The sequence below is a fragment of the Bremia lactucae genome, linkage group LG8 (genome assembly GCF_004359215.1).
Source record: "Bremia lactucae strain SF5 linkage group LG8, whole genome shotgun sequence".
Taxonomy (NCBI): Eukaryota; Oomycota; class Peronosporomycetes; order Peronosporales; family Peronosporaceae; genus Bremia; species Bremia lactucae.
The window spans coordinates 4,882,622-4,903,803 of NC_090617.1; the positions used below are offsets into that span (position 1 = coordinate 4,882,622).

The following is a 21,182-nucleotide window of genomic DNA, read 5'->3' on the forward strand; positions in this document are numbered from 1 at the left end:
TTCCAATCTGACTTATTAAGTCAGAAATTAATCCCCATATCAGACAGAAAACCAAGGATCATTTGGGCTATTGTGGTGTCCATTTCTTCATTTCTAGCATTTAACGTTTTCACTGAAACTTTAAGCTTTTTTAAGTATTCACAGAAAGTTGTGGAGAACCATTTTCTAGTATCATACTGTGGTGTTATTAGGATTGTACATCGCATTCCAAGTGAAACGCGTTTGACCCGCAAGAGTTCACTTAACTTTTTTTATTTCTTTGCTGTTGTGACGTTACCATTACTTAGCTTAAAAAAATTCGAGGCTGTCGACAAGGTTGACTAGCCTCACTACACGACATAACTGAGCCATCCCTCGAATATGTCTCTAGGATACACGAGCAAAAAAAGCTTAATGTAATAACGACTGCAATAAACAGCGCTAAAAGAGATGAAATTTCAGCTATTGCACTGTTCATTCGCTTTTCTTCATTCCTAAACTCGTCTTCTGGGTGGCAGACTACCCTTTTCAATCTTCTCGATCTCCACGTGACGCAATAATATACGATTATTATGGTGCGACCTGGGTGTTTGTCCTTCATTCTGGTCACTGCCATACTCCTATTTATCGCTTCGGGAGCTCCAACCGGATTGGTTTCCAATTTAGTTGGCACCGTCACAACCGTGACACCAAGGGTAGTCTCGTCGCTAATCAAGGTCGTGAGCAAGTTAATTGACCCACGACGGGTCATCATCATCATGAACAAAGACACCAAGCCCATCATTACTGCTGCTGCCAACACCAGCACCGATGTCTGGACGGAAGCGGAGCGAGTCGAAAACATTCGGAATATTGTCAAGGCCCTCAAGAAGCACGCACGTTTAACGCAAGGTCCAGTGACACAAGTCCTGGATGCAGCAGGAACACCATATAAGAGCAATTGGATCAGCAACACCATCGAAGTTTTGGATTGTCCTCCAGATCTCGTTCAAGAAGTGGTCGATCTAACGACGGTCAAGGAAGTGATTTATGACGCCATCCTCACTCTAGATACTATTGAGTCTACGAATGCTTCCACGAAGAGCAACACTCCTGTTGGTTGGGGACCCACGAAAATCAATGCGCCGGAAGTGTGGGCTACGAACAACATTGGACAAAACGTTGTCGTCGGAAATATCGACTCGGGTGTTCGAGGTAGTCACGAGGCTCTGGTCAAAAACTTTGTTGGACCACACGGATGGTACGATCCACGTCAAAAGACTGCGAAGCCGTTCGACGATAGTGGCCACGGAACGCACACCATGGGCTCGATTGCTGGGGGCAATGGTGTCGGGGTCGCCCCTGGAGCCAAGTGGATGGCTTGCAAGGGCTGTGGAGATAAATCGTGTGCTATGTCACTTTTAATCGATTGCGCGCAATTCATGCTGTGCCCCACGGATACGAACGGCAAGAATTGTGACCCCACCAAGGCTCCGCATATTGTCAACAATAGCTGGGGAGCCAGCCAAGGCAGTACTTACTTTCAGGCCAGTCTTGATGCCTGGGAAGCTGCTCGCATCATTCCCGTCTTTTCCGCAGGCAATATGGGCAGGCAAGGATGCAGCTCAATTGCATACCCAGGCGAGTCGCCCAAGGTCTTTACAATTGGAGCCACGGATTCGAGCGATGCTTTGGCCCCCTTCAGCAGTCTTGGTCCCGCCATTAATGGTCGTGTCAAACCAGATTTCTCAGCCCCTGGTAACGACATCCTTTCCGCTTGGAAGGGCAGTGATGCCGATTATAACACGATCTCAGGAACGAGTATGGCCGCGCCTCACGTTGTTGGTACAATTGCATTGGCTTTAAGCGCACGTCCCGGTCTCAGCTTCCAGGCCATGAAAACGATACTGGAAGGTTCAATGATTCAAAACTTGCCGAGTGCGGGCCTGACTTGTGGCGGAACGCCAAACACGGTATTTCCAAACAACCAGTACGGTCATGGACGCATCGATGCCCAGAAGGTTGTGAAGGCAGCGCTTGCTTTTTAGAGTGTCCATAATCTTGTTGTTCGTGTATACAAAACAGTTGAAGATAGTTCCTTGTTAATGAACACACTTGTATTCGTGATAAAGCTTTTTGTATGGGGAACTATTCAATATAACATCTCGTTAGATTATCTTGATAAAAACAAATGCTTCAAAGTGTCTTTTGTTACGAATAGGGCTTTCGGTGTATTGAGGACTAATGATTGTTAAGCTAGGCGATGTGCTTAATTGATAAAGCGGAAGTAGCTGGATCATTCGTACTTTTCTAAAGTTGGCATGTGCTGTAAAAGATGGCGATATGCTTACAATTGCGCACTGTTAGCCATGACCCTTGAATTGTCTGATCAAGTGTCGAGCAGGTCTTACTTGGTTGTCAATGTTATTCATTTTGCTAATAGAAGCGGTCAACGATTTGCAATTGCCAATTGCGCATTATACCTTCATCTGGTTAGCTAAATCGTGTCAAACTTTAAAGGATGTTTTTTTAACGAATTTTCAAAATCAACTGACAACAGAGCTATAAGTCCCTCATTGCAAACATGGGGTGCGAGCATATTTATCTCCTTCGCTTATCGATGTTGCCGATATCATCAGCAATTTCTGTGCGGTGAAAACGATTATTTATGTCATCGATCCTCAATGGTCATCTGACTCAATTGGCCATTATTTTCAGCCTCGTCTGCCATTTTTCTCATTATAACTTGCAATTATTCATCTACCGCCTCCGACGAATGTTGTTGTGTGTTAAGTTTATTAACCATATTGCTTCCCCATCGATCAAATAATCATTTACTGTATCGAGGATGCAGCTGACTTTGTAAGAAAGTTAATGTTACAATAAAATTAAGTGATACCTATGACATTCATTATAGTCGTATCGCGGAATATTAGTCGATTCGCATCCCAACGAACTGCAAATCATATCCAGGATAAATCTTCGATCTTCCGAGGCGTTGCATATGCGAAAGCTATGCACGCAAGAAGTGAAATTTTCAGAATTTCGTCAAAGCCTTGAATACATTACATTCTGCATTCAACCTATCATTACAAGAATGATAGTTGGGCAAATCGCACGACTGAGCAAGGTCATCCATTCATTATTTTGTACCCCAATGACGAAAGCTACTACATTTCTTAAAGTCATTTTCTAACGCGTTAGCAAACCATTAAGTCCATTTGAAGTCCCACTCATCACAATGAAACTGCTTTCGACTCTTGTATTCGCGGCTGCCCCGACTGCTTACAGCACTGCCGAGTTTTCGGTATCGTCTTGCACCTCCGAGGCTAGTAGAACAAGCATAAATCACTTGAGTTTCATCGAGCATGTTATTTTTAAAAGTTCCGGCGGCGCTATTTTCCAAAACGTGCAAATGGTTACGGCTGCTGAGTTCAACAGCGACGATCCTAGCCAGTTCTTCATGCAAAATGCCTCCAGCAAGCACACATTTACATGCTCGTTCGCTTACGATGAATCAAATGTACCTGCTTGCGAGTCAGCACGCGTCTCGAGCGACTTTCTTGATTCGTCGCCTTCAGATGCTTTGTCGGCAGGCACTCCGGTATCGGACTTCGAAGGTGGTGATGCGACTGAAGCACCAGACAAAATTTTAATCAGCGACGGTTCAAGTAAGTCGTTATTTCAAGGTTTTGCGGCTGTGGCAGCAGCTGTGATGGTTACGGCAACGGCGGCATTATTATAAGCTAGCCACAATTTTTTTTACTCAAGCGAGTGATAAATTACCTCCGCACAAAATACAAAAAATACTAATAACAACGTCATAAAAATTCAATGATTTGCTCAATTTGACCAATTAAATGCCATCGCGTCAATCACTTGTTTCCTTCCTCGACAGAAGGTCCATCGGAGAACTAGCACTTCCCGCGCTCGTAAAAGAATCGGAAGTTCTCAATCCCTTGGCTCATCTCGTAAGAGATGAGTGTAACGGGGCACTACGACTTGTACTGCTTCAGTACAAGTCTACTTCGCACTGCTTCAGTTGCGAGTGGTGCCCTACGTTATTTCACGTACACTAGTACGTGCAGAGGAAGGCTTCTCTTAAGGCAACTAGCTGTAAAAGGGTAAAATGAAAACTGTATTAAATATAATTAAGTGTCTCTTGTTCTATCTTTGTAAATGCTAACTTAATTATAATCTAATACTAAACATGTAATAGAATTCTTATCTCTATCTTATCTGTAACTCTCTCTTTGATTACTCCTACCGCTGATTAGTCTGCGGAATAAATATGTATAATGGTCTATACCTATTTATGGATAACAATTCTGAATATTACTATATAAAGTAATATCCTCCAAATATTATCTACCTTTTAGATAATATATTAATTAACAACCTTAAAGTGTTAATTTCATGTACCGATACACCCCGTTACAATGAGAGACCTCCAATGGAGATCTTTAAAGGAATATTGTTCCTTAGGAGCATGTCATGCACCCTTAAAACAGCATGGGCATGGGTCTCCCACGAGAGGCAAGGAACCCTTGCAACTCTAGACAAACGGTTTAACTTATAGCGTGCACCTTCTACGGTCCGTTTCTCGAACCTTTCACGGAAAGGTTAAGTTTGTGAAGCCAGACCTTACGACCTATGTTTTGTACATTCGGTACAAAGGCTGACCAAGCTTAGAACAAAGGTTGACATCCTTTGTGTTGGTATTGCACCGCTAAGAATTGAAGGTAACATGGTTTGGGACTATTGTAATTTGCTCAAGTGGTTAAGACGTGGGGGTAAACGTTCTAGCAACTTGGCGCGAGTTCAATTCCGACAATGGTAAAGTTGAAAATCGGTATCTGGTGTTTAGGGTTTACCAGGGCTTCGCTCCCCCGAAGTCACGTCCCCTGTCATCTTTTTTTTTAGGTTATCATTTGTAAGAACTGTTTTTACTTAACGTAATTACCAACCTGCTTGGACCAATCAATGAGGTTAAGAAAATGAGTGGAGCAGAAAAGTGTTAGACAAATTTAACTCAATAAATATCACTTCGGATTTTGTCCTCTACTCCACAGTTATCTACTCAACAGGTTAACAGCCGCACAAGCTATGACGACCAAGCGCACCGAAGTCCTCCTGGGAAGTGGTAATTACGTCCACTGGGAGTGCAACATGAGAATGACGCTTGCTAGGAAGGGTCTGCTTGCTCATGTTCAAGTTGTCAAGCCGGAGAACGAAATCACGGAGGCGTGGCTGACGAACGACGCAAAGGCGCTGGGTATCATCGCGCAGGGCGTCGAGCTGCAGCATCAGACGAAGATCAGGACGGCTACGCGCGCCATGGAGGCGTGGGCTACGCTTCGAGATTTCTACAACCGTACTACTCTTCACAACCGTGTCACGATGACACGTCGACTTCATGATTTCAAGATGGAGGACGGTTCCACGATGGCGGCGCACCTAGATGCGTTTGACGAGCTCGTGGTGGGTCTTCAGACGATGGGAGAGCCAGTGGACGAGGCACGGTCAGATGGTCGTGCTACTGAGCAGCCTTCCGTCTGAATACGAGCTGATTACGTCCATTATGGAGAACTCCAAGGACATCACGCTGATTGAGATCAAGGAAAAGCTGCTGAAGGAGCATGAACGTCAGCTGAAGAAGGAGACAACGGAAAAAGCATTTCGAGCGATTGGGAGCGCTGGACGGTTCAAAGGAGGTCGAGCGAATGGAAGAAAAAGGAACGATTCACACAAGAACGGTGGTGGATTCAGGGGCAAGTGTTTTAAGTGTGACCAGGTTGGTCATATGAAACGGGACTGCCCGGTCAAAAGAGGCAACACTAGCGACGACGCCGTGATTGCTGTAGGCGAGGATCACCTCGCCGGATGGATGATTGACAGTAATGCGACATCGCACAAGACGCCACACCGTGAAGACCTATTCGACTTTCAAGGAATTGTTTCGAGCATCGAAGTTACGATTGCAAACGGAAAGAAACTTCATGTTGCGGGGAAAGGTACTGTCGAGCTTAGCGGAACGGACGGAAGACGCATCAAGATGATGGAAGTGCTTTACATTCCTGGACTTGACAGGCGATTGCTCTCGGTAGGGAAGCTTGCTGAGAACGGTCTTACCGTGGAGTTTCAGCGTTCTACATGCGTCATCAGAAGCACGACTTGTGCGATTGCGTCAGGCAAGAAGGTTGGCATGGCGTACATGCTAGAGTGCGAGCAAGAACAGGCTTGTTTTGTGGAGTATGCCGGGACTGACAGTCAGTGGGAGCTATGGCACGCTCGCATGGGACACTGCAGTGAGAGCGCTATGGCGAAGACACAGCGGGCTACAAACGGTATATCAACCGTAAACCGTATAACCAAGACATTGTGTGGTGGTTGCTCAAAAGGGAAGCATTCAATTGAATCTTTCCCGTCACATTCGGGGACGAAGACTTCGCGTGTGCTCGAACTCGTACACACTGATGTGATGGGACCAATGAGAACGCTATCAAAGGGTGCTGCGAGGTACATTCTGACTTTCGTGGATGATTTTTCAAGATACGTCGCCGTATACTTCTTAAAACAGAAGAGTGAGGTGGCCAACAAGATAAAGGAGTTCAAGGCATTCTACGAAAATCAATGGGGAGAACGCTTGATGAAACGGGCTAGAGTTGCCCTAATGTTACACAGTCCCCATTAAGTACATTTGGTACTTAAGGGGATGGTCAATTACTAAATAATAGTAATTAGACCCAACACTCGGGTGTGGTGCACATTTGTGACCAACCCTTGTGGATGTGATGCACATGGGTGCATTCACATTAGGAGGGATGACGCCCAGCGTCATCCATGATGACGGCTAGCGTCATCAGTTACGCGAGGTATCTATAAAGATACGCTCGCAATACATATTAAATGATATCTATAGAGATATCATTTTAATTGGTAAAAATAGGTATTTGTATTTAATTCTATTAAATATAAATCAGTCTGAAATTTACTACCTACTTGGTAAGTGCGCACGAGGAGACGGATTACCGCTCCCGTGACGTCACTTCACCAGAGTTCTTAGTGTGTTGGGTGAGGTCGCTTGCGCGCCCACCACAACTACCTCACTGCACGCAAGAGAAGCAGGTGCAAACCGCTTCCTCGCTGTGCTAGGGTGTGTGCTAAGTAGAGCGTGGCCGCATTACGACGTGCCCGCCTACACTTGGTAGCACTTGAAATCCTTCCCACGACCCGCATCTCTGCGTGTGTACGTGAGGATGAGCCTCAACATTGATTGGGCTCATTTTCCCCACCTCTCCGAACATCATCGGGAGGTGGCAGGGCTAATGGCGCAGGGACTTGGTGAACAAGCCCTGGCCAGGCTCCTGGGTAGTCCTCCTGAGCAACATGTTGCTCAGTTGGAGCAGTTTGAGGCATTTGTGCTCGGACAGCGGAGGGCCGCGTCCGAGGCACAGAGCCATGCTGCGGCGGAGTCCGTCACTCAGACTCAGGATGAGCTGAGGCATGAGCAGGCTCGGAGCGAGGCTCTCAACAGGACTGTTGAGATGCTCTCTGCCCGGCCGCATCAGCCGAGGCCCATTCGGATGGACCCGCCCAAGTTCGATGGAACTGCGGCGCACACGATTGTCCACTGGCTTTTAGCCGTGGAGCAATGTGGTGTCGCCCAGCTCATCGAGGACGACAGCCGGATGGTGTCGTACGCTATGTCGCATCTGCGCGGTAAGGCCTCAGAGTGGGCTTACTCGGCGCTTATGGCGGACAGAAAAGCGTTCCCCTCATGGGCGATCTTTAAGGATAAGATTCGCGCCATGTACCAGCCGCCGAACAACGAAGTGTTGCTTCAGGCGCGCTTCTTTGGGGCGCGACAGGCGAAGCGATCTCTGCAAGAGTATGTGCAAGAGATGCGCTCGCTGTCCGCATCCATAACCGTAGGTCCGATTCCGGAGCACATTAAGGTGCCCACGTTTATGAACGGACTACGGCATGGCCCATCGCGACAGGCCCTTTTCAGAAAGGTGCCGTCGACGATGGAAGAGGCAATCCAAATTGCCTTAGTTGAGGAGCAATCCTACAACAGTGCCTCGGCGACAGCTTGGTATAAGCCGTCGGCCGAGAGGACAGATGCCACTCCTATGGAGTTGGGCAATGCAGACGTGGTCTGTTTTAAATGCGGCAAGCGCGGCCATATGATGGCTCGCTGCTATGCCAGGGTCCCTGCTGGGGCAAAAATGCCCAGCAAGAGGACTCCCTTCCCAAAGGGCGATGGCAAGAACCAGCGTGCGAGACGCATGAGTTCTGCNTCTAAAAATGACCTTATCAGAGTTGGGAAACGGACTGTACTGGCTCCTTCCAATCTGACTTATTAAGTCAGAAATTAATCCCCATATCAGACAGAAAACCAAGGATCATTTGGGCTATTGTGGTGTCCATTTCTTCATTTCTAGCATTTAACGTTTTCACTGAAACTTTAAGCTTTTTTAAGTATTCACAGAAAGTTGTGGAGAACCATTTTCTAGTATCATACTGTGGTGTTATTAGGATTGTACATCGCATTCCAAGTGAAACGCGTTTGACCCGCAAGAGTTCACTTAACTTTTTTTATTTCTTTGCTGTTGTGACGTTACCATTACTTAGCTTAAAAAAATTCGAGGCTGTCGACAAGGTTGACTAGCCTCACTACACGACATAACTGAGCCATCCCTCGAATATGTCTCTAGGATACACGAGCAAAAAAAGCTTAATGTAATAACGACTGCAATAAACAGCGCTAAAAGAGATGAAATTTCAGCTATTGCACTGTTCATTCGCTTTTCTTCATTCCTAAACTCGTCTTCTGGGTGGCAGACTACCCTTTTCAATCTTCTCGATCTCCACGTGACGCAATAATATACGATTATTATGGTGCGACCTGGGTGTTTGTCCTTCATTCTGGTCACTGCCATACTCCTATTTATCGCTTCGGGAGCTCCAACCGGATTGGTTTCCAATTTAGTTGGCACCGTCACAACCGTGACACCAAGGGTAGTCTCGTCGCTAATCAAGGTCGTGAGCAAGTTAATTGACCCACGACGGGTCATCATCATCATGAACAAAGACACCAAGCCCATCATTACTGCTGCTGCCAACACCAGCACCGATGTCTGGACGGAAGCGGAGCGAGTCGAAAACATTCGGAATATTGTCAAGGCCCTCAAGAAGCACGCACGTTTAACGCAAGGTCCAGTGACACAAGTCCTGGATGCAGCAGGAACACCATATAAGAGCAATTGGATCAGCAACACCATCGAAGTTTTGGATTGTCCTCCAGATCTCGTTCAAGAAGTGGTCGATCTAACGACGGTCAAGGAAGTGATTTATGACGCCATCCTCACTCTAGATACTATTGAGTCTACGAATGCTTCCACGAAGAGCAACACTCCTGTTGGTTGGGGACCCACGAAAATCAATGCGCCGGAAGTGTGGGCTACGAACAACATTGGACAAAACGTTGTCGTCGGAAATATCGACTCGGGTGTTCGAGGTAGTCACGAGGCTCTGGTCAAAAACTTTGTTGGACCACACGGATGGTACGATCCACGTCAAAAGACTGCGAAGCCGTTCGACGATAGTGGCCACGGAACGCACACCATGGGCTCGATTGCTGGGGGCAATGGTGTCGGGGTCGCCCCTGGAGCCAAGTGGATGGCTTGCAAGGGCTGTGGAGATAAATCGTGTGCTATGTCACTTTTAATCGATTGCGCGCAATTCATGCTGTGCCCCACGGATACGAACGGCAAGAATTGTGACCCCACCAAGGCTCCGCATATTGTCAACAATAGCTGGGGAGCCAGCCAAGGCAGTACTTACTTTCAGGCCAGTCTTGATGCCTGGGAAGCTGCTCGCATCATTCCCGTCTTTTCCGCAGGCAATATGGGCAGGCAAGGATGCAGCTCAATTGCATACCCAGGCGAGTCGCCCAAGGTCTTTACAATTGGAGCCACGGATTCGAGCGATGCTTTGGCCCCCTTCAGCAGTCTTGGTCCCGCCATTAATGGTCGTGTCAAACCAGATTTCTCAGCCCCTGGTAACGACATCCTTTCCGCTTGGAAGGGCAGTGATGCCGATTATAACACGATCTCAGGAACGAGTATGGCCGCGCCTCACGTTGTTGGTACAATTGCATTGGCTTTAAGCGCACGTCCCGGTCTCAGCTTCCAGGCCATGAAAACGATACTGGAAGGTTCAATGATTCAAAACTTGCCGAGTGCGGGCCTGACTTGTGGCGGAACGCCAAACACGGTATTTCCAAACAACCAGTACGGTCATGGACGCATCGATGCCCAGAAGGTTGTGAAGGCAGCGCTTGCTTTTTAGAGTGTCCATAATCTTGTTGTTCGTGTATACAAAACAGTTGAAGATAGTTCCTTGTTAATGAACACACTTGTATTCGTGATAAAGCTTTTTGTATGGGGAACTATTCAATATAACATCTCGTTAGATTATCTTGATAAAAACAAATGCTTCAAAGTGTCTTTTGTTACGAATAGGGCTTTCGGTGTATTGAGGACTAATGATTGTTAAGCTAGGCGATGTGCTTAATTGATAAAGCGGAAGTAGCTGGATCATTCGTACTTTTCTAAAGTTGGCATGTGCTGTAAAAGATGGCGATATGCTTACGACTGCGCACTGTTAGCCATGACCCTTGAATTGTCTGATCAAGTGTCGAGCAGGTCTTACTTAATTGTCAATGTTATTCATTTTGCTAATAGAAGCGGTCAACGATTTGCAATTGCCAATTGCGCATTATACCTTCATCTGGTTAGCTAAATCGTGTCAAACTTTAAAGGATGTTTTTTTAACGAATTTTCAAAATCAACTGACAACAGAGCTATAAGTCCCTCATTGCAAACATGGGGTGCGAGCATATTTATCTCCTTCGCTTATCGATGTTGCCGATATCATCAGCAATTTCTGTGCGGTGAAAACGATTATTTATGTCATCGATCCTCAATGGTCATCTGACTCAATTGGCCATTATTTTCAGCCTCGTCTGCCATTTTTCTCATTATAACTTGCAATTATTGATCTACCGCCTCCGACGAATGTTGTTGTGTGTTAAGTTTATTAACCATATTGCTTCCCCATCGATCAAATAATCATTTACTGTATCGAGGATGCAGCTGACTTTGTAAGAAACTTAATGTTACAATAAAATTAAGTGATACCTATGACATTCATTATAGTCGTATCGCGGAATATTAGTCGATTCGCATCCCAACGAACTGCAAATCATATCCAGGATAAATCTTCGATCTTCCGAGGCGTTGCATATGCGAAAGCTATGCACGCAAGAAGTGAAATTTTCAGAATTTCGTCAAAGCCTTGAATACATTACATTCTGCATTCAACCTATCATTACAAGAATGATAGTTGGGCAAATCGCACGACTGAGCAAGGTCATCCATTCATTATTTTGTACCCCAATGACGAAAGCTACTACATTTCTTAAAGTCATTTTCTAACGCGTTAGCAAACCATTAAGTCCATTTGAAGTCCCACTCATCACAATGAAACTGCTTTCGACTCTTGTATTCGCGGCTGCCCCGACTGCTTACAGCACTGCCGAGTTTTCGGTATCGTCTTGCACCTCCGAGGCTAGTAGAACAAGCATAAATCACTTGAGTTTCATCGAGCATGTTATTTTTAAAAGTTCCGGCGGCGCTATTTTCCAAAACGTGCAAATGGTTACGGCTGCTGAGTTCAACAGCGACGATCCTAGCCAGTTCTTCATGCAAAATGCCTCCAGCAAGCACACATTTACATGCTCGTTCGCTTACGATGAATCAAATGTACCTGCTTGCGAGTCAGCACGCGTCTCGAGCGACTTTCTTGATTCGTCGCCTTCAGATGCTTTGTCGGCAGGCACTCCGGTATCGGACTTCGAAGGTGGTGATGCGACTGAAGCACCAGACAAAATTTTAATCAGCGACGGTTCAAGTAAGTCGTTATTTCAAGGTTTTGCGGCTGTGGCAGCAGCTGTGATGGTTACGGCAACGGCGGCATTATTATAAGCTAGCCACAATTTTTTTTACTCAAGCGAGTGATAAATTACCTCCGCACAAAATACAAAAAATACTAATAACAACGTCATAAAAATTCAATGATTTGCTCAATTTGACCAATTAAATACCATCGCGTCAATCACTTGTTTCCTACTAAACGGAAAAAAAAATTCACAAATTTGCTCAATTTGACCAATTAAATGCCATCGCGTCAATCACTTGTTTCCTGCTAGACGGAAATATAAAATTCAATGATTTGCTCAATTTGACCAATAGAATGCCATCGCTTCAATCGCTTGTTTCCTACAACCATTATAAAAATGGGCCTCAAGCCACACGAACATCAATAGCTTCTCAGCCAAATTATCAGAGGCGTGATATTGGGCATATATTCTTTAACATCCAATCTTAAGAACTAAATTGATACAATCTCCAAGAGACTGCTTTAAGCTGATTAAATGGATGCAGTGTGGAAGACAGATGCCAGACGGAGGACAATCACAGCAAGCAGTCTCTGCTTTGCATTTTTTGCGTCAACATACATGTCGCCGAGGCCCCTGTTGTTGGTTTCAACAAAGTAAGATATTTGAACACTTTTACTACGCGCCAAAAGTGCCATCCCGCCTCCCTTTGTTGTCCATCCGCGGCTACCGCAAATCGCTAACATATCGGTGCTCGTGAGCGAACTCACAAAACTCACGATGTCCGATGACGCCTGGTCAAGGGCAATGATCTCATCGGAGCAAGACTGGATGAGGATTGTTGTAGGCGGGCACGTCTTAAGGCGGCCACGCTCTACTTAAGCACACACCCTAGCACAGCGAGGAAGCGGTTTAACCAGCTTCTCTTGCGTGCAGTGAGGTAGTTGTGGTGGGCGCCTTAGCGACCCCATCCAACGCATTAAGTTCAATAGTAAAGTGTCGTCATGGGAGCGGTGATCTGACTTCTCGTGCGCACTTACTAAGTTGAACCCCCACCAAGCGCTACTCCAAGAGGGAATCGGCCTCTGCAATTTAATTTTGCTCAAACCTATCGGAAAGGATAAAATTATTTTAAGAGGATAAAGCTGCTGGTGTGTACGCCCCTGAATCGGAGCACCTTTCGCTAGTACTGCCTCAGTACTAGCTAACCTACACCGATACAGCACAGGAAACGTGCCCCAGAATACGTTACGTACACGACGTGAAAAGAAAATTTCTAAAGCTGCTAAGCGTGGCTTAGCAGTGGAAGCGATGTAATGAGGAAGGCTTAGTATAGGGAAAAGTAACGATATACCTTTCGCTAGTACTATCCATCCTGCACTGATAATAGTTAAGATGAGGTGCTTTCGAATATTTCACGTGCACGACGTGCAATGGCAGGTTTTATGTTGCTAAAGGGTCTTAGCAACTAGGTCGATACTCAGAAGGCTAAGTATAGGAAAAATTAAAAATGTATCAATATACTTTGTTCCTGCGAACGATCCTATTATCTACAGATTTAAAGAAGCTATGTATGGTGAATCATCGTGCACCGCTCATTCGTATGGCTAACACCGATTGGCAGGGTTGATTTTAGGATTTTAATAAACCAAGGACCATAATCGTCTTGTATACCTGCCGCAGTATTACCATGTATGGTAATATTGATGATATTATTTATAACAATATTATTATTTATTTTCTAATTACATTTCTTACAGATATTAATATTTATGTTACGAACTATGCGTGATATTACCCCCCCCACCAACCAACACACACTTTAGTGACTATTGCTATCAGACAAATAGTATACTATGGTGTCTCTTCGTGGAAGGGACCATGCAACCGTGTTTCCAAAACTTTTCGCATGGTCAACAAGCCCAAGCGGTGCGCCTCGAAGGTGGCGAATTTGCAGCTGCACAACCACGCTACTGAAACAAAATCAGCAGACGACTTAGCGTCTGCTGTGAGTTTCAACCCGCCTGCGAATTCGATTGCAGGTGTAATTAATGACGCTTTGGCCATCACGTCCGACTCAAAAACGTCTGTGAAGGCCCTCGGATAAACGCGGGGCCGATATCGCCAAAACAGTGGATTCTGGCGATTTGAATGTTGCGTTATTCAAACAAATGTTTGGTATATCGATTTACCCGTATTTAAAGGTCATCGTATAATGACTCCAGACAAATCGATCATAAAGATCTTTCGAAAGAAATGTTAGCTCGATAGTCAAAAGGAGAAAGACCACAATACGTTGCGTATCACTCCTAAAACGACTTGGTTGCCCGGAAAGGACGATGAATAATAAATTTCGATGTTCGACTAATCAAGGCTTCGCAGTCCTGGTGAAAATGACCACGAGCTCTTCATCGATGCCTTTTTCAACATCGATGGTACTGAGGGTAGCGCGCCAAGGATTTTACTCCCTTGTTTTAACCTTGGGTGCTTTTGTATGATATGTACGTGCCGCGAGGCCTGACTAGACAAACTGGTTACTGTGTGTGGCCGAGATAAAAATAGGTCTTTAGTTGTTGCACGCTATAATCTGCACCTTTTTATCGAAAGAGGCAGGGTTATCTTGCCTGTCGTGAAGAGACCCGTGTCCCTGTTGCGTCAAGGATGCAATTCATGAACTTAGGGAGGCGTACCTCCTAAAATACCCTCATTGAAGGACTTCCTCTCTTCTGAGATGCGCAAACGTATTGACAATTTTCAATCCACGCGCGCAAGGCACTCTTTTTCGATGGTCCTTGTGGATCAAAGTATGGGTCGTCATACAGCTTGACGAGACCCGAAATTTCTATCCGAGAGTGAATACCCTCTTCATCGAGTAAAACAGCTCATTCGAACCCCAATCACACCGCGGTGATTCAAGAAGCGCTTCACGAGGTAGTACTTCTACCTGTTCGTGTTAATAATGGATGTGGGGGAGAATTAACCAGATCCGAATTATTCGTCGAATCCGCCTGTTCGTCGAGATGATCGCGTCCTCCGCAGCTTAACGGAGGATGATTGTCATAAGCATAACCGTCTTCACGACTTAATGTCGACGGTGCAAGTCTTCGAATCGGTCGGTTGGATGACGGAGTGGAAAATGCGATCGCCCATTGGCAAACAGACGGACGCTTTAAACCCTTAGCAACGAGCTGGTGACAGCTCAACAAGTAACTGCATCTTTGAAGGACGAAGTGAAACGTCTCCGCCCAGGTCATTAGTCTAGGGTAAAAGTTTGAAGTACGTGTGTTCGTTTTAAACCCGAAAGAAGCCTCGTTATGAGAGTAAGGTGGATACGTCCGATGTACAACGTAGGATTCGAGCGCATCCTCCGAGACAGCGCGATCGTGTACGCATTGCTTTGGCAGTGCACTATACGAAACGGGTCGATATACTTGGGCAGGTGAAGCAACACACAATGACCATGTAATCGGAGCAACTTTCAATAGGAGGCCTTCAAAAACTATTCGCGCTGCTGAATTAGTAAGGCACTTGGCACATTCTGACCCCTAGTATACTTTTTGCTCCTCGCCGCTGCGGTTTTGCAACAGAGTCGGACCTGCGTCCTCCGCTAATCTTGGCGGGAGGTCGATCATTCACTTAGTGTTTCTTGGCACGGTGGCGTGGGGCACATTTATAGGCGTGGCGCTCTTTCTTTTGACAGCGATCGCATCTTTGTAATCGCTTGTGATTTAATAAGCGATAATTCTCGCTCTCTCCAAAACCGAAGGCCATTGCTTCTGGACCTCTAACTTGTTGTCATCTCGATGCACGACAACAACCAGAGCGAACGAAATTCTTTTTTAGGCTGAAGTCCTCCCATCCCACTACAGAGATCGCTTAATCAAGGGTTTCAATTCGAGGCGGAGCTGTTGGGTCTTAACGGAATTATCCGCAAGACATTAAATCAACAATGTAGTCTATGTTTGTTCATCCATGGGCTTACAAACGATACAACTCAAAAGGTTCGTGTGTGCAGGGCGTAATCCTGAATATGGTGCTTGCCCTGCTTCAAATCCAGAATCGCTGCCCAAGCCCTAAATTCACCACGTGGCATCTCAAATGTTTGTCTGAGTTGGGTCTTTATAACCTCATACGACCCAAAAACAAAGGAGGCCTGAAGTTTGAGCCTTAAGGTCTAAGATTTGGTACGTCCAGCCATATTTGATATTCGAAAATTCACTTTCGTCTCTTCATCCTCGATGGGACGAGCGGTAATGGCATCGTGAAGTTCGACGAGCCATCGCAACAGGGATTCACCTTCAACGGCCTTAGAGCTGGGGGACGTCAATCTTTAAGCTTTCAGGTTGACGGTCATGCACTGGCCCGGCAGTACTGTAACGGGGCATCTTTCACTAGAACAGATCAGTACTAGTTAGCCTTACACTGATTACAGTGTAGGTGAGGTGCGTCGAAATTTCACGTACACAAGAGCACAGAGGAAGGTTTCTATTAAGCTAAGGGTCTTGAACTTTAAGGTCTAGACTATGTATTTATAATAGAGAAAAAGTAAAACTGTATTTAAATATATAATCTCTTCCGTAACGATCTTCTATCTACTACTGAACTTTTTTTTATATTGATAGCTTATTAAGTATGGCACCCCTTGCGCACCACACAATTGTATCTTGAAATAACTGGCGGGGTTGATTTAGACTTAAATCAACCAATGAATATAGCTAATTTCTTTTTGCATCAATAGTACCAAATTTGGTAATACTGGAAGTCAAAATTAATAAAAATAGTAATTTGTATTTCTTTATTTAGTTTCTCTCATTGGAATTAATGATTGTTATTCCTCTTACAGGAAATAATAATTGTTTTTCTTTATATAGGAAATAATATGTGACGGAACACACCGTTACAGAGAATGACGGTAAATACATTTATAGGTAAAACTTATCAGATTTGCATTTGTCAGAAGCAGGACCACGGGATGCTAAATGATGTTTCGACGACGTATAACTATAAGGTCTAAAAAAAAATTTACCAACTGTAACTTATAAACTATCTAATTTCCTATGTGTTCACATGGTCGCAAGTTTCGTGATAAAATTGATTAAGCATCTGCAAAGACGCATAGAAAATCGTCAGCAGCACAAACTTTGATCGCATCAGTCGCCTTCCTTACCTCTTGTTCGAGCGGATGCACGTCACCAGCTATAGCCAGGCAGTGCAAAGGAGCGCCAAATTCCTGAATCAGTAGCTCCTCCATTGTCCCGGCGATGATAGTCTGATCTTTCTGGCCAAGACGCGCCATGCCAACGCAAAGCGTACTCTTCGTGTAAGCCTCCTCCTGGCGCTTTGCTTCGATTTCAAGAAGCTGCTCGATCGCCTGGTTCACTGTCATAAATCGCGGTGGCAGGAAGACCGTGCGGCCCCGGCACATGGCCTCAAAGTCAGGCTCCTTTACTTTAATGTCGAGCAGGCAGAGCGTGTGCATCCCGCCCAGACGGTTGTACTTGATTTTCTCATAAAAGCTATCAGGGCGCCACTCGTCTCGAAAAAACGGGATGGATACAGTTTGGCCAAATGAATAGAGCTGTAGACCACAAGAGGCAGCAGCGCCCATGACCGACGCGTTGTGGATCACTTCCACCTGAATCCCCAGCTTCTTGGCTCGTAGGATTAAATCAGCATGCGTTGTGGCACACAGTGGGTCGCCAACCACTAGAAAAGCTACGTCATTATTCTTGGCATCGGCAAAAATCTCGTCGGCACCGGTCTCGACACAGTCGCGGTCGGCTAGGATAATTTCGCGGCCATAAAACTCAGTAAGCTTAGTTAGTTCGATTCCTAACACTGACGTGTAATTCTCCAAAAACACTTTTTGAGACTTTTTAATAGCGTTGAGCCCACGCAACGTCACGTCCTGGTCGTCGCCGAGACCCAGGCCAACTACGTATAACACCATTCAATCGATTCTTTCGATCCGGACTATATTGCGTCTTTGTATACCATTTTGAGAGAAAATATGATGCGTTGTTTTCTATAAAATTATCCAAATTAATATGAGAAAGTCCAAAGTTTACACAGTTTCTCTTCTGGCGCCGAGTTTTCTAATCCTTGTCTCGCCGCATTATATCGCCGGGCTATCGGCGGTAACTGTCTGCTATGAACGTTGCTTTCAGATGCCGTTGCACATTGTGTACAGCGACATATAACATGTCATTAAACAGACTTCAGGTGACCCTCGCTAGATTTTACGTCGTACTTTATCAACGACCTCTTCATTGAAAGTTCGGTGATTAGCTTCGTTGAAGATCAATGGGCTAGCGCATTTGGCAGCGAAGGTGAAGCAAGTGCGCCAATAGGCCATCAATCTTTACAAAAGATTTTGCTTGGGTGGATATCCAGCGCAATGCAACTTAATTGCCTCAGATAGTTATTTTAAATGAAAATTCGTGTAACAGGAAATGAAATGTCGAAAGTCGCAGTTTCCATACTCGGAAGGGTTGGCACATCATAAAGTGCAAAGGCTTGTTTCGTTATGAATACCTTGTGCACGTCAGTAATTGTGGTGGAAGGTACTAATAAATTCTTATGAAACATCCGACAAAGGTATACAGTACCTTACTTACCGAAACGTACTATAAAATATCAAAGGCTCTCACATGCTCGAGTTGAATCCAGCGATCCCAGATCAGAAAAAAATCCATCTCGGATCTGGTTGTGCACCACTTGGCTTTGTATGCCCATACTTTCAGACAGACAAAATTGCTTGTCATTGATTAGACCTTTTCTTAGTATCTGCTCTCACATATGCAAAATTGTAGTTTCGGGATGCCATGACATCCAGCTGGAAACCGTACATTTAATATGCACCTGACAGTCTGCTCCTTTACTGAATAAGTCATCTGGTCCCGACCAAGCTGGATCATTCATTAGAACATGTCTCTCAGTTTTTCACAGCTCCGTCCTTTCCAAAGCTTCAGTTTCGAAAGCAACAGCTATCCATTAAGTCCTCGCAAACCTCACGATGAACCTAGCAGCAACACTCCTTTTTGCGGCTTGTACGGCCGCCACGGTCAATGCTCGGTTTACCGTCACGTCTGGTACCACTGAGACCAATACAAATTCCAGTATGAACTCGGCAGATTACGTCCGACAGTGGACAATCAACTCGGCGGCTTCAGGCGACGCTGTGAACTCGATCGACCTCAATCTTGCTGGTCGCGTTTACGTGACCCACATGAGCAACATGCCAACGGGCGTGCTCGGGTACGTCCGTGTGTCGGGCGACTCGGAGGAAGTCGTGAATGCCGTTGAAGTTAGCAACGATGATGCTGCGGATCAAGACAATGATTCGAACGACAACGATGGAGAACTGAGCGTCATGATTAGCACCGCGGCGTCATCTTCGCTAAGTGGCTACTTACTGACTGAAGTCCTCCTCGCTTCCTCGGGTATCGTGAGTGATATCAAGAGTCAGCGATCGGCCGACGTTGTTGTCTTGGAGAGCGTTCTTTTAACTGACAACACCAACGCAGAGCTACAAGTTGAAGCAAGTGGCTCCAGTGCCGTCTATGTGTCAGCAGGCACTGCGGAAGTGAGCGTGCGTCAGCTACAATTGAGTGCCAAGAATACCGCTAGACTTCAATTTAATGTCCAGAGTGTCACCGCCACGGAGGATGTGACGGCGGACGTCGAGGACTCGGCGACGCTTTCGCTGCTCTCATCGTCCGTAATGGCAACAACCCTCGAGTTCCAGGCGCAAGGCACTGGTACGGTCTGCCTTAGCGCGTCCACGGTCACCGGTACGCCCAACGATTTCGAGGGTAGTGGCCAAATCTCCCTCCCTAATGCCGAAGACAAGCACTCTACCACTGGCACTGGATCCTGTGAAGAGGTGACTATTCCTTCGCGCGAGCCCGCATGCGTGTCGAACGACTGCCCGGGCGCTTCGCCCTCCAACACCCCGTCGTCAAGCAACCCGTCGACAATTGCAAGCGATGATACTCCTGCGGCTCAGGAAGGAGTTTCCACGAACGTTGAAGCGAGCTCGTCCCCTGCCCGAAGCCTTGCTGCTCTGGCCGCTGCTGTTATTGCTGTGGCCTCAGCAGTATTGATCTAGACGCTGCGGTGATGTTTTTCCGGTTACCTGTGGCTTTGACATTCGTCCGACTAATATATGATTCTTTCTATTAACACGTTACTTCTCTTTAAAGTTTGCTAAGTTGACGAGTGTACATTGACAAGGATCACCACCTCACCTTGAAACAAAAAATGATACAACTCGACAAGTCAACCCGTATATAACTAGCGAAATTGTACATAGCATATTAAGAGTTAAGGAACCATTCTTGTTGGACACTGGTAAAGCATGCATTATGATGCTTTTCTTATTGGACACTTGGTATAAGCCGATAATTAAGGGAGGCGCTAGTGAGCGCTCACTTTTCGCTATTGAGCGCGCATCCTTAGCTTTTAGAACCCTGTACGTCTCTTTGATTGGTCGAAATGGTACTTAAACAAACTGCGGTTTTAATCGGCGCCCCGAAAATTTACAGTGAGAGTCTATTTAACTATTAATGGTTGCAGGGTGTCTGGTAAATCTTAAGCCTGGTTAGCAACGCCGGTTCCTCGTGCGAGTCCGGTGGTTGTACGGGGCTTGCCACCTGTGGTGGCGGCTCTCCAGGTTGTCTAGATAGAGCTCGCTGGCAGAGAATCAGACGGGTTCCTTGTATTTTTGTGTCGGTACGTCGGCACTCTCGCTTTGCTATGGCACGGAGTTGCCTCATGCCAGACTTCCAAAATTCATGCACGCTGCCGGCTATGGTCATACCTCTTGCTGGGACGTCACTCGGTTGCGTTGCATCCACAAACGAGTGATGCAAACGCTGCTCAGGATATGCCATATGCGTGTCCACACGGCGGTGTATGCGGTCACTTCATCAGGGTGGCACCGCTGTAACGGGGCACTGCGACTTGTACTGTTTCAGTACAAGTCCACTTCACACTGCTTCAGTTGTGAGTGGTGCCTTTCGTTAGGTAACGTACACTGTACGTATAGAGGAAGACTTCTCTTAAGACAAGTTAACTTAAGAGGGTAAAATGAAAACTGTATTAATATAGTTAAGTGTCTCTTAATCTATCTTTGTAAATGCTGACTTAACTATAAACTAATACTAAACATGTAAATGAATTCTTATCTATCTTATCTTGTAACTCTCTTTGATTACTTCTACAGCTGATTAGTCTGCGGAATAAATAGACATAATGG

The 21,182-nt window shown here is 45.7% G+C and overlaps 4 protein-coding genes across 4 annotated transcripts; 2 read left to right on the forward strand and 2 right to left on the reverse strand.

Moving 5' to 3' along the window:
• Positions 1–551: 551 nt before the first annotated feature.
• CCR75_004790 (uncharacterized protein) lies at positions 552–10,314 on the forward strand (the record flags this gene model as incomplete). The annotated part of the gene is made up of 3 exons (XM_067962876.1): positions 552–1,948; positions 3,163–3,629; positions 8,927–10,314. The coding sequence occupies 3 exons, from the start codon at positions 552–554 to the stop codon at positions 10,312–10,314; spliced, it is 3,252 nt and encodes a 1,083-aa protein (XP_067815927.1).
• Positions 10,315–11,551: 1,237 nt separating this feature from the next.
• CCR75_004791 (uncharacterized protein) lies at positions 11,552–12,346 on the reverse strand (the record flags this gene model as incomplete). The annotated part of the gene is made up of 3 exons (XM_067962877.1): positions 11,552–11,595; positions 11,794–11,898; positions 12,310–12,346. 3 exons carry the CDS (start codon positions 12,344–12,346, stop codon positions 11,552–11,554), a joined length of 186 nt encoding a protein of 61 aa, XP_067815926.1.
• Positions 12,347–17,018: 4,672 nt separating this feature from the next.
• On the reverse strand, positions 17,019–17,873 carry CCR75_004792 (uncharacterized protein; the record flags this gene model as incomplete). Its single annotated transcript, XM_067962878.1, has 1 exon — positions 17,019–17,873. One exon carries the CDS (start codon positions 17,871–17,873, stop codon positions 17,019–17,021), a length of 855 nt encoding a protein of 284 aa, XP_067815925.1.
• A 1,065-nt stretch (positions 17,874–18,938) lies between these two features.
• Positions 18,939–20,033, forward strand: CCR75_004793 (uncharacterized protein; the record flags this gene model as incomplete). The annotated part of the gene is made up of 1 exon (XM_067962879.1): positions 18,939–20,033. One exon carries the CDS (start codon positions 18,939–18,941, stop codon positions 20,031–20,033), a length of 1,095 nt encoding a protein of 364 aa, XP_067815924.1.
• Positions 20,034–21,182: the final 1,149 nt, after the last annotated feature.